Source organism: Amblyraja radiata, chromosome X (genome assembly GCF_010909765.2).
Source record: "Amblyraja radiata isolate CabotCenter1 chromosome X, sAmbRad1.1.pri, whole genome shotgun sequence".
Classification (NCBI taxonomy): Eukaryota; Metazoa; Chordata; class Chondrichthyes; order Rajiformes; family Rajidae; genus Amblyraja; species Amblyraja radiata.
In genome coordinates this window covers 10,611,960-10,625,239 of record NC_045999.1, presented here as the reverse complement: position 1 = coordinate 10,625,239, position 13,280 = coordinate 10,611,960, and the positions used below count along the sequence as shown (strand labels likewise).

At 44.8% G+C, this 13,280-nt stretch overlaps 1 protein-coding gene across 4 annotated transcripts in view; it reads right to left on the bottom strand.

The window, feature by feature from the left end:
• Positions 1-1,398: 1,398 nt before the first annotated feature.
• znf609 (zinc finger protein 609) overlaps positions 1,399-13,280 on the bottom strand; it is a 201,922-nt gene continuing 190,040 nt past the window's right edge. For 3 of the 4 annotated variants that reach the window (XM_033015018.1, XM_033015015.1, XM_033015016.1), the window contains 2 exons: positions 13,001-13,082; positions 1,399-6,133 (listed from right to left, as the gene is read on the bottom strand). In XM_033015018.1, coding sequence (XP_032870909.1) covers positions 6,127-6,133; positions 13,001-13,082 — 89 coding nt within the window. In that variant the 3' untranslated portion in view covers positions 1,399-6,126. Of the gene's footprint in view, positions 6,134-12,991; positions 13,083-13,280 lie in introns of all 4 variants that reach the window. The other variant, XM_033015017.1, reaches the window with a different exon arrangement.

Below are 13,280 nucleotides of genomic sequence, written 5' to 3'. Positions count from 1 at the left end.
TCACAAAAAGCTGAAGTAACTCAGCAGGACATCTCTGGATAGAAGGAATGGGTGATGTTTCAGGTCGAGACCCTTCTTTAGACTTCTATTCAGAGATGTTGCCTGTCCAGCTTTTACTCCAGAGTTACTCCAGCTTTTTGTGTCTATCTTCGGTGTAAGCCAGCATCTGCAGTTCCCTCCTAAACAATTCCAATAGATTTTTGTTCATCGTCTTGGTTATGAAACCAAGCATTTAAGATTAATGAATTAGGTCTTGATTTTACCACTGGCTCAGGGTTTTCACCTGCAGTAACCACTCACTGGAAAAAGCTTTCATCAGGGAAATGAGAATTGTATTCACAAGTCATTGTGATTGTGGCTGTACTGTCTGAAGACATTCAGTTTCAATAACATGATTCACAAAACCAGATAAAAACTTATCCTGAGCATAGAATTGGATTATTCTCTCAAAGAATGGATGGCCTCAGATGCCATTTCTGTCTGGCCTGGGATTTGCAGATGTCAGGCTCGTTGTTGTCAAGGGCTGAATAGTCAGGGGAATCGAGTCCGTCAAACCCTCTGCTGGGTGCGTAATTTAGTCACAGCTTTTTTCAGGACATTCACTATTCAGAAATTGCAATCCTATCATATGTTTTGACTTTGAATTCCTTCAAATGAATTTCAGAAAGAGAAATCTTTCCAGTGAAGGAATGATTGTTAATATGGAATTAGCCATACACCATTGAACCCCGAACCCCCCATCGCAAGTCCTTGCTGACTGGTGGTATTAATCCTACCTTCCCGATTTATTTGAAAATGATCTGGCACTCTATAACATTGAAAAGGTAATCAATTACTGTACTGGATAATGAGATATTTGCTTTGATGCAATTTCAATGACCTGCTGTGATTGCTTATTCCCTGTCAAGACCTCCCTGTTCACTTCCTAGTGTTGGAGTTTCCACGGGCACACTTTGGGCTTCACTTGGTGAGGGTGCTCCCCTTATCCTTGCAGTGCTCAATGTCTTGGGGCCCAATAACTGAATCAAGATGGTGCAATCACCATCACCAAAAGGTCAGTGGATGCCCCTCACACCTTTCTTGGGCAGTGCGAGGCAGGCAGATCCCTCCCAAATCCTGAGCCACAGGAAGAACTCAGTGGGTCGGGCAGCATATGTGGAGGGAAATATAGACAGTTGACATTTCGGGCTGAGACCCTGCATCAGAACCTGAAACGGTGACCAAAGGTTTCCCTCCACAGATGCTGCCTGACCCACTGAGTTCTTCCAACAGCTCTCCTTTTTTTGCTCCAGATTCCAGCATTCCTCCCTGTCCTCTAAAAGCCATCCTAACCACACATACTCTGTAAGCATTCACCAATCCTCAAACTAACTCCTAAGGAAAGAGACCAAACAAGGATTGTGATTGTCTCATAAAAAGATTTATTACTTTTTTTGCCTAAATGCACAAGGCAAGGTACAGTACTGTATAAAAAAAGAACTCCTTAATATACACTTTACATGTGATACACCAGTAAGAGCTTCCATTTCACTTAAAGAAACCAAATCCAACGCAGCAACAAATAAAATAGGTTGTAAACGTCTACACTTCAAGTACCGTGATGCTCCGTCAGTCTGACGCACAGCTACATTCACGGGGTGGGGGGGGGGGGGAGTGGGTTCAGGAAACTATACAAGTGAGAGAAAGAATGGCCAGCCTTCCCCTCTGGCTGGGGAGGAAGGGGTCAGTGCACCCTCGTGATCTGTGAAGGATGGTGGCAGAGCTACTGTGATGGCAGAGACCCGGAGCTCTGGGAGAGGTACATCCCGGAGAGAGAATGTCCCGGTAGCAGAGACTGGTGGAACTACCAATGGATTCTCAACATTATCATGGATCATCCCCACAAGGGGGCGGGTGACCAGTCTGGTTATTGACGTCAACAAGTCACCGACAGGTCAGGTTTGATAACCTCCTGTGGAATCAGTTCCTAATGCCCACAGGATGGAGAGGGAACAGCCAGGCACAGTTCCACGTGGTAATGGTTGGCCTCCAGATGCCAGGGGTGGACTATTTATGGGTAGGATTGCAAGTCTGTGTGGTGTGGTGACTGGGATTTTGTATCTGAGCTTTCAAAGAATGTGGTTGCTATTTCCAAATGCTCGGATGATGCAGGGAGCAAGAGTTTGTTTCGCCCCCTCAGTGTTCCCTTTTATATTGAAACCCTCAGTGAATGGCAGAACCAAGTTCTGCGCTGGAACAGATGGTCCCAGCTGGGCTGGATATTGACCTGTGACCCACAGGGACTGGAGCTTCGGCAGACCTGATGGAAAGATGAACAGGAACTCTCTGACCCTGGACTGCTGACGTGGTGTCAAGAAGTGCATCATCCAAACCATCCTGGACTGACTAAGCTGGGTCAGTGTGTGGGTCGTACGCCAGAGCAGTGTTCAGGTCATAGTGAAGGGGCGTCCCTCTTCAACCCATCCAAACGTGAAGCATGCCATGCAACACGACTGAGCATCCAAGGGCAGCACCAGTACCAATTAGTCAGAGGATGGCACAGACTCAGGCAGCGTCCATCAGCTGGGAAGAGGTCCGCATCAATCTGCAGCGCTAAGATGCAACTCCTGGAACCGCCTCTGTTCTTACTTCAGTTAAATGAAGGCTTTAAGATGGTATGGATTTAAGGAGACAAATGTACTGATCTGGAGGAACAGATCTAAGGCAGCACTCTGTGTTCCTCCCAGGGTTTACTCATTTGAGGACCGCGGAGAGATGTAACCACACATCTCTGTGTGACCATGGGAGTGAGTGTGGGTGACTGTGAGACTGGGTCAGAAACAAGACAGGTTTGTGGTGCTCAGAGTTCCACCAATAGCCCAGGAAGCGAGTTGATACATAGACTATTCTCCTTGGAATGATCAGGAATTTAACTCTGGCCTTTGAGGGAGTATTGACAGATGAGGTGTTTTGTACAAGAGGCGTGTACTCCAGAATCACCGGGTTTTTAATCCTACCTCAGCACTGAATCTAGTCATTCCAAAGGAGAACCCAAGGATGCTGTTGGATTCACCAGTACCAAACAGCAGTGTTCAAGAAAGGTAAATATCACATAATTAGGATTTTGGAAACAAATTCACCCACAAACAAAAAAATTCCAGAAACCAGAATCTTGGACATTTTTCATTAAAAAAAAAATTAAACATTTTACAATAGTTTCTCTGTACAATATTTACAGCAAACAGCACCTGGCAACAGTGAAGAGGTTCTGCACATGAGAGGTGGGGACAATACGTATTGTTGGTGGGGGAAGGGCAAGGATGAGAGAGAGAAAGAGCGAGAGAGAGCTGGGCAGGTGTCGGAAATAAAGGCAGCAAAAAAGCCAAGAAATGCCGAGACCATCACAGTGAGGCGTCGCGGGGGAATCACCAAAAACCCCAAAACAGTGAAAACAGGTTGTAAAATGAACTGTGATGCCGTTTGTGAGCCTTTGTTGAACACTTCCGTCTTTGACAACGTGATGACAGACTGAGTTTCCACGTTCCTTTACGTGCAGTGTAACACATCCAGGCCCTGACTCATTCTCATGGCCATGCCTAAACTGGATATGAAGCCCACACTTCACCATTCTGGGGAAAAGCTTGATGACCAATCTCAAATGTCGGTCAGCGTTTCAGCAAACTTCACCTCCACTTTCCTCTTCCCCCAAACTTAACTTTCGTTGCAAATCTGTGGCCAAAGTTAGTCCCCACCCTGCAGCCCAACAAGCTGGTTACAACCTGGTTGACGTGTGGTCTGTGGCAGGTGGAGGGTGCAGGCTGCCATGCAAATGCAGCACTGACTGGAAGGGGGCAGAGCGATTCAGCGTCGTGCAGCCACACGAGTAACTCATTGCTGGGGTCACACCCAGCCCTATCCATCAGCCCTGCTCTTAGAATTGTGTAGGAGGAAACATTATTTATCCTGGTTGCTCTAGCGAAGGGATTAGCATTTTGAGTCAACAAGTTTTAAAGTCACCCACTCTGAAAGTTCAGTTAATTACACTCTTGAGAATTTGGAAAGTAGCCCATTTAGACACTCGTGTCCAATATTTCCAAATTGAATAAAAGATGTTTGAAGTGGAGAAAAGATCAGCTGACCCTGGGCATCTCCAGCATGTTCTGCACAGAACGCAGCTCAGTTCACTCGCTAAAAGTATGACAATTTGTGATGGAATATTGATATAGTGAACTGAAAACCATTCCAGTTTGGACGCTCTCACTCCTGGCCAGCCAGCATGGCTCCAGATCTCCTCACAGTCTCATCAATAGAGATTGCAACTAGACAAGACATGTCAGGATTTCTAACTGTCCAAGAATGTACAGAGGTTCAGTGACAAGGAGTGAAAGCTTAAAATCTTATCCTACGGTTCAGTATCCTGCAGATGAGCAGAGTTGCCTGCTTTGTCTAGTTGACAGGTTTGGTAAAAATAGCAGAGGGAAATGAAGTGGTTTTCAGCTGTTGATCTTATTCCTAAATGCAGAAGAGAAGTCTTGATGTCATCTTCTGGTCCTGCTCTCAACTTATAAAATATCCTATTTACATTTCTCAAGGCCTTGGGATACTGATTCTGCCTCTCTTTAGCCAGTCAGGCATGTCCTTCATACACAACATGTTTACAAGGGAGTCAATGGCTCCGACGGTTATGATAGATCTGGCGCTGACTAATAGGGAGGCAAGATCTGTGTGCCACTGCACTAACTCAGAAAAAGTTTCCAAAGTAACAAACTATATCTTTAAGTGCCTTCACTTGGAACCAGAGGTGATCAGAACGACCAGAGTGCTCGGATCATCCATTGTGCTTGGAGCTCGTGTCAGAATGATCCCAGCTCCGATTGTGTGCACGAAAGCGTGGTGTGTGTGCACGTACATGTGCAATATGCGAAGTTGGAGAACGGTATAATTGGAACCATTTTTTCTTCTTTCATAGCACAGCTACCTGTGTATACAACTGCTCTCCTGCCACCTCGCACATCTACAAGTCCTTCACGTGTGAGGTGAGGCAGTGCCAAGTGCTCCTCCTATGCTCGACTAATAAATATTGAGAGTGGAACTGGCTGGTGTGTTGTGATTCACTGGTTTTTCTCGGATCTGGATGCAAACACTGATGACCAGCAGCTTCCCCTCTTTTGAGTCAGCGGACTGGCCCAGGGGTTGATGCGATGCTGGGACGGGTAAGGTCTGTGGAATGCCGGTGTGAGCTATGGATAAGATATCACTGCGGTGGAGAGGGAGCTACTCTGCTCCATTGGCCTTGACATGCTACAGTTGAGCTAGAAGTGCTTGGTGCTAACAACAGGTAACTGAAGGGGCATTGGCCCAGTACTGACATCCTTCAGTCTGAGGAGCTAGCTTTGTCTGCACTGCCAATGTATTTGAATCAACACTGGGCAGACACTAGCATTGCCCACTGGGTACAAAAAGGACTGTCAACCCCTGTTAAACCTACGGTGGTGGCAAACTAACATGAAGAGTCTCTCGCCCTCTAGGATGACACAGCTGCATTATGCAAGTGGCAATAAAAACGTATTTGTCGTGATGGTGATTCTTGGACAGAGTTTGTGATGAAAAGGAACTGGGGGTGAGAAGACACGTTAAAAGCACCAACATTGCCCAAACATCTTCATCCAGTCACTTAAAAACAACTTGCTCACTTGGTTCAGGACGTCAACAATGACAGTCACAGGAGTTCCCCAATTCCCATCCAGGTGTGGCCGGGCCACGGGACAGCATGCAAGGGACAAGCCAGAATTACAGCAGGGACCAGTTTTACAGTGCCCCTCGATCCGTATGATGCAGTGAACTCAACAAATAGCAATGTACAGTCAATATTGGAAACTTCTTTCATTGAGGGGGAAGGGTGGCATATTCTACAAGATATTTACATTGCGAGAAAGGCAGGCTGCTTTTGCTCATAGCCTCCGAGACACATACATAATAGGCATCAGGTCTCCAACACAAATGTCTGAGTCCGCAGGAGAAACATTACAATAGTCTGCCCGACTTCACGGCAGGAACCAGGAACACCATTGAACTGATGTCTATAAAAATGCTGAGCGTCCTCATGTGATCCAGTCACATGACTTTGAACAAAGTAATCACTCCCTCTCACACCCTGAAACAGAAAATGTACAGGGTTAGAAACTAGGCAAGGCAAGGCAAGGCAACTTTATTTATATAGCACATTTCATACACGAGGCAGACTCAAAGTGCTTCACATAAAAACATGTCATACAATAAATGAAATAATAAAATGAAATAAAATAGAAGAACTAAAAGAAAAGAAAAGCAAAATTAAAAATGCATTATAAAAAGTGCAAAAGTTAAAAGTGCAATGTAGTTAAGATTTAGCTGAAAGCTAAAGTAAACATAAAAGTTTTCAGTCTTGTTTTAAAAGTGGTCAAAGTTGAGGCAAGTCTTAAATCTTCAGGAAGTTTATTCCAGCTAAACTAGCTAAACTTTCAGCAATCTCTATGTATGAACAGTGCTACAAGCTGCAATTTACAGAAATAATGTGCAATGTATCTTACAATAGATGGGTGGCAGAGTGACACAAATAGTAGAGCCACTGTCTCTCACCACATACAGATTCAAACTTTATTGTCATTGTGCAGTGTACAAGTACAGAGACAACGAAATGCAGTTAGCATCTCACCCAGAAGTGCGAACACAGAATAATGGACCAGCAGGTTCGATTCTGAACTCAGGTGCTGTCATGTGGAAAATTTGCACGTTCTCCCTGTGGCCATGTGGGTTCCCCTGGGAGCTCCAGTTTCCTCCCACACCACAAATATGCGTGGGTCGGTAGATTAACTGATCACCAAGTTTCCCCCAGTGTGCAGGTTGGTAGAAACTGGCAGGAATTGATGGGAATGGAATGGTTCGGTGAGCTAGCAAAGACTTGATGGGTTCAATAGCCTCCTGCGGTTAGGAACCTATGCAATGAAGAGGCTCTACATATCATGGGTGTTCACAAGTTGGAGGCTTTCCCTCACCAATTGCATGCATTTTCTCAAGTCATATTCGTGCTTTGATTTGTTGGAGGGCTTGGTATTTTCTAGATTATTATACTTGTCTTTGCAATCACAGTGGGCTTTCCTCTTTTGTTCAGAGCAAGTACTTGAGCTGCATTTCTCTTCTGTCAACCCAAACCTGACGATGTTTAGTGTTAAAAGTTCAGGACTCTAGACGGCAGATTTCAGGGCCTTGCGGAGTGGCTCTTGTCTTCATTATTGGTCAGGGGGAGGGTGCATTCTTTGGCTGTGCTTTCTTCTCATTCTGTGCATTTCTAGGGACCCTGCAGCAGCAGACTTCATCCAAAGTCATAAGGTCATAAGTGATAGAAGCCGCATTAGGCCATTCGGTCCATCAAGTCTACTCTGCCATTAAATCATGGCTGATCTATCTTTCCGTCCTAACCCCATTCTCCTGCCTTCTCCCCATAACCAGACACCCATACTAATCAAGAATCTATCTATTTATCTATCTCTGCCTTAATCTATTGACGGCCTTCACAGCCATCTGTGGCAAAGAATTCCACAGATTCACTACCCTTGAATTTTGATTTTAGGCATTGTTCGAGCCTGCAAGATGGATCAGCCACTGGTCAGTGGGGAAGTGGCCAGCACTCCTTGTATCTCTGGCGAAGTAAAGGTTCTTCCGATCTCATCCCCATGTGATGTATTGCTAGCAGTTTGCACCCGATTCTTTATGCAGTTGTTTATCTGTCATGTGAACTAAATACTTTGTTGTAAATCACAAGGTCATATTCAGCACTTCTGCTGAGAAGGGAGAAAGGCACTGGAATTGGCATCTCCCTCATTGCCAGCCGTGTTGGTCCTTACTGAGTCTTGCATAGTCATTGCTAACTAAAATGATTCTTGTCTTCCTCATCATGACTGACATGACATGACCATCTTTTTGTTCTTCCTCTGAATCAAAGGTTGCACCAATGTGCACTGGCACCATTGCAGACGATTCAGTCATAAGGCTTTATAAATCTCTCTCTGCGGAGAGTGTTCTTGATGGCAAAATCAAAGCCATCAATGCTTCTCATGCGCAGATTCTGCTCTCCAGTCAGTGTGGATGCTGCCCTATCAGTCATCCCTCCCAGCACACCCTGTCTCTCGAGGTGCTGCAATGCTGATCCTCTGACCAGCAAGTTCTCATGCACCTACTGGCAGCCTTCCCTCAGGTCAGCCGCTGCTTGCATTATCCATAACAGCTCCAAGGTTGCATTTGGTGAAGGTGATGTTGCATTTTGGGCTATCGTTTGAGAGTAATCTGGTTTATCCAGACTGATATCCACCTGGGATGAACGGGCCACTTTATCATGTTGCTTTGAGCAGAAGACATCTCAAGGAGGAATCTCAAACACACCTGCACTATCCTATTTCACATCCATCCTCACTCCCCAGTGCAAGATGACCATTGTATGAAGGCCGCATATGTGAATTTGTGACTGAAGACTCCCAATGACCGGAGCACCCAATCCCATCTCTGTTGTGGTGGAGGGAATGGCAGTTTGGAAGGAGCTGCCTGCGAGTTCTTTCAGCACAGTCACTGCACACCAGTAACCTCACGAGCCCTGGTGGACGATGAATCCAAATCTAACACTAGGTATAAAGAGCTTCCTCTGCTAAAGCTCTTCAGAACTGGGGACTCTTCATCTGCCTCCATTACTGCTAAGTTATTAAAAGTTGTAACATTATCTGTCTGACCTTCCCTTTGACTTCCCCGTACAAGTAACCCTACCAGGGGCATTGATCTCCAGATGACATTACATTTGGGTTCATTGTTACAACACAACTAAGGCTACAACCCATAGGAACATTAACACGTACACCTCTATTAAATGCTCTCTCCACCTTTGCTACAAGGTAAGGATTCCCCATTATATTACAGCTGAAATTCCTGGCCCCGAGGACTACTCTTCTGCACCCTCTCTCTGAGCTTGACTTTGTTTCTTTAGCAATGACCAAAATTAGACGCACTTCCCCAGCTGTAAATCAACCAGGTTTTGTTTAAATATTGGTCCTATGCAACCTTCCTGGTTGTGTACTCGACACCTTGATGTTTGTACCCAAGCCCATTTACTTCACTCTATCAACAGACTGCCACTTTCATGCCTGTGCGCACACACACACTCCTCTCTCTCGGCTCCCACACACACTAGAACTGTGCAACTGTGTAAATACTGCCTCGCCTCCTTCCTCCTGCCAAAACATAAATCCCATCTGTTGTTTGCTTGCCCTTCTGAAAAGCTATTCATGTCGTCTTCAGCCCTTCCTTATCCTCACTGTTTAGGATACTTTTGGCGTCAGCTGCAAATCATGAAACATTAGTTTACACGGCCATATCCACAGTATATTAGAACCAGTGGTCTCTGCATAGACCCTGAGAAACTACACTGACTACCATCATCTTGTCTGAGACAAAAGTGTTAAACACATCTGTCGATGGTAATAATGAATGGCAGAGCAGGCTTGAGCAGCCAAGTGATCGACTCAGAAAGTCATGGAGCTGTACTGAACTGAAACATGCCCTTCAGCTTACCACATCCATCTACTCCTGTTCCTATTTTCCTACAGTGCCCTCCATAATGTTTGGGACAAAGACCCATCATTTATTTATTTGCCTCTGTAATCCATAATTTGAAATTTGTAATAGAAAAAAAATCACATATAGTTAAAGTGCACATTGTCAGATTTAAAAAAAGGCCATTTTTATACAGTTTAGTTTCACCATGTAGAAATTACAGCAGTGTTTATACAGTCCCCCCATTTCAGGGCACCATAATGTTCGGGACACAGCAATGTCATGTAAATGAAAGTAGCCATGTTTAGTATTTTGTTGCATATCCTTTGCATGCAATGACTGCTTGAAGTCTGCGATTCATGGACATCACCAGTTGCTGGGTGTCTTCTCTGGTGATGCTCTGCCAGGCCCGTATTGCAGCCATCTTTTGCTTATGCTTGTTTTGGGGGCTAGTCCCCTTCAGTTTTCTCTTCAGCATACAAAAGGCATGCTCAATTGGGTTCAGATCGTGTGATTGAATTGGCCACTCAAGAATTGACCATTTTTTAGCTTTGAAAAACTCCTTTGTTGCTTTAGCAGTATGTTTGGGATCATTGTCTTGTTGTAGAATGAACCGCTGGCCAATGAGTTTTGAGGCACTTGTTTCAACTTGAGCAGATAGGATGTGTCTATACACTTCAGAATTTATTAAGCTACTACCATCAGCAGTTGTATCATCAATGAAGATAAGAGAGTCAGAACCTTCAGCAGCCATACATGCTCAGGCCATAACACCCCCCACCACTGTGCTTTGCAGATGAGGTGGTTGGATCTAGGGCAGTTCCTTCTCTCCTTCATACTTTGGTCTTGCCATCACTCTGATATGTTCATCTTCATCTCATCTGTCCACAAGACTTTTTACCAGAACTTGGTTGGTCTTTTAAGTACTTCTTGGCAAACTGTAACCTGGTCATCCTATTTTTGCGGCTAACCAGTGGTTTGCATCTTGCAGTGTAGCCTCTGTATTTCTGTTCATGAAGTCTTCTGCGGACAGTGGTCATTGACAAATCCACACCTGAAGAGTGTTTCTGATCTGTCGGACAGGTATTTGGGGATTTTTCTTTATTATTGAGAGAATTTTACTGTCATCAGCTGTGGAGGTCTTGCCAGTCCCTTTGCCAGTCCCTTTGCGATTAGTAAGCTCACCAGTGCTCTCTTTCTTATTAATAATGTTCCAAACAGTTGATTTTGGTAAGCCTAAGGTTTGGCTGATGTCAATGTGCACTTTAACCACATGTGATTTTCTTTCTATTACAAATCTCAAATTGTGGAGTACAGAGGCAAATAAATAAAAGATGGGTCCTTGTCCCAAACATTATGGAGGGCACTGTACCTGGCTGTGAGCGTCACACTTACTTAGCCAATTAGTTCTGGCATCTCCTCCACACCAAAGAAGTGGTAGTCATGGCAAGTCCATCGCAATCTCTAGCACCATCCCCAGTAGTCAGGCCCAGGCCCTTCCCCTCTATTTTGTTTTAAGCACAGCTCTCTGATAGCTCCACAATAGCATCCACCCCCATCATCTCCACCGCCTCCCCTTCTTGGTAGCATCCTCTTCCTTGGTAAATGCCTGTAAAAGTAATCACTAAGCTCCAGACAAATCCTTGGCCAAATTTATTTTCTTACCACCAGCTATTTACATCCCTAAATAATACTTCCTTAGAGTCATACAGCATGGAAACAGCCCTGTAGGCCCAATTTGTCCATTTATCCATTGTTTGCCTTTCCTATCGATGTAACTGTCCCAATGTCTTTTAAATGTTGTTATTGTAACTGCCTCAACTACTTCCTCTGGCAGCTCATTTTCATAAACCCACCACCTTCTGTGTGAAAAAGCTGCCTCTTGGGTTCTTATTAAATCTTTCCCCTCTTACCTTAAACCTGTGTCCTCTAGCCCAGATTCCCCTCATGATTCCCCCCACAATTCCCGTCCATTTTCATATCCTGTTTGCCTTTCTTATCTTTACTTCTGCCTCTTAAGGGTCTGTCCCACTTGGTGATTTTGCCGGCATCATATCAGTGTCGCCAAAAGATTTTGATAATTTCAAAATCCAGTGGCGACAAAAAAAATGTTGCGACACTTGAAAAAACACCGTGCGTCATACATCATCACGCCGCGTCATACATCATCACGCCGCGTCATACATCGTCACGCCGCGTCATACATTGTCACGCCGTGTATTTTTCGGTGACCTGAAACGTCAGTCAATGATGCCGAAAAAATTGCCGTGGGACTGGCCCTTTAAGACCCCCCCTGTATTCAGCATGTTTCACTGAAGTTATTCCTTTAAAATACACCAATTACACCATTTCCTCCTCGTTCACCATATTCTCCATCCCCAGTCAGGCATGGAATTGTGTCTTATCTATACCTCTTTCCCACCCATGCAACAACAACTCAAAGACGCAGGTGCAATTTTAACAGTTAATCTCTATTCAGACAATCTGATGCATTCCATTGGAGTTAGCCCTACTTCAAAAGACCAAACAGTTGTCTCCCTCATTCCCAGAACCATAAACAGCAATGCTTCTTTACAACAAGCTTAAACCACACTAATTGAAGGAAAACTACCTGCGCACATTTCAAAAATTCCACCCCATCTTTACCTAAACACTAAAATCCATCACAGCATAATTTCCAGACGACAAAAGTTCCCCAATCTCAACAATCAGCAGTTCTTTCACATCTTAGAGTAACCAGTCTGAAGTGAAATTTCCATCGTTATTCTATCTACTGATCTTTACAATACACTCAGTGGCTTATCTGGTCCAATCATGATTCTGAATTTTAACCCACTGGATTTTGTCCCCTCAAGGACATTGACTCTCGCCAGAACTCTAATCAGTAATGCTACCACTCCTCAAACATTTTGTCTTCCACTTCTGAACACCTTCTCATTCATAGTTAGTGAGATACAGCATGGAAACATGCCCTTTTACCACCGAGTCTGCACTGACCATCAACCAACCGTTTTACACTGATTCCTTTTATTTTCTCCACATTCGCATCAAGTTCTCCCAGATTTTACCACTCACCTGCATCAGGGGAAATTTACAGCAGCCCATTAACCTATACATATTTGAGATGTGGGAACAGACAGAGGCATACGGAGAACGTGTAAACTCCACACCGAGGTGAGGATGATCCCTGGTGCTGTCTCTGGAGCTGTGAGGCAGTGACACTGTGCTGTGAGGTGAGACACTGTGCTGCCCCCAAGTTCCAACTCCCAGAGCCATTCTCTTGAGATGTGCCTCAAATCCCATCCCAACATCATACCGCACTCAAATATTTGTCCCAGCAGTTTACCAACCTCATTCACCATCCTGTGTGTTTCCCTGCATGCCTTCAGTAAACATACAACATAAAAGAGGAAAAATAATCTTTGATTTCTCTTACCATTCTCACCTTCTGGTTGGTGGGAACAGGTTGGACACCGAGGCTTGTGCTGCAGCCTGTTGGCTTGCGACAATGGCTGGGGAGGAGAGGCCTGTAAATGAAGGTGGACAGTCCTGGGATTAGGAGAGAATAATGAACAGTGTGGCGAGCAGGCACCTTCCTCCCTACACACATGCGCTCCAGCAACCAACCCCCCAGCAACCAGCCAGCAAGGGAAAAATAAATAGATCTAACACATCAAGAAAAATACTGTGATGGGTTTGGCTTGATGATCTTGTAATATCTTGTC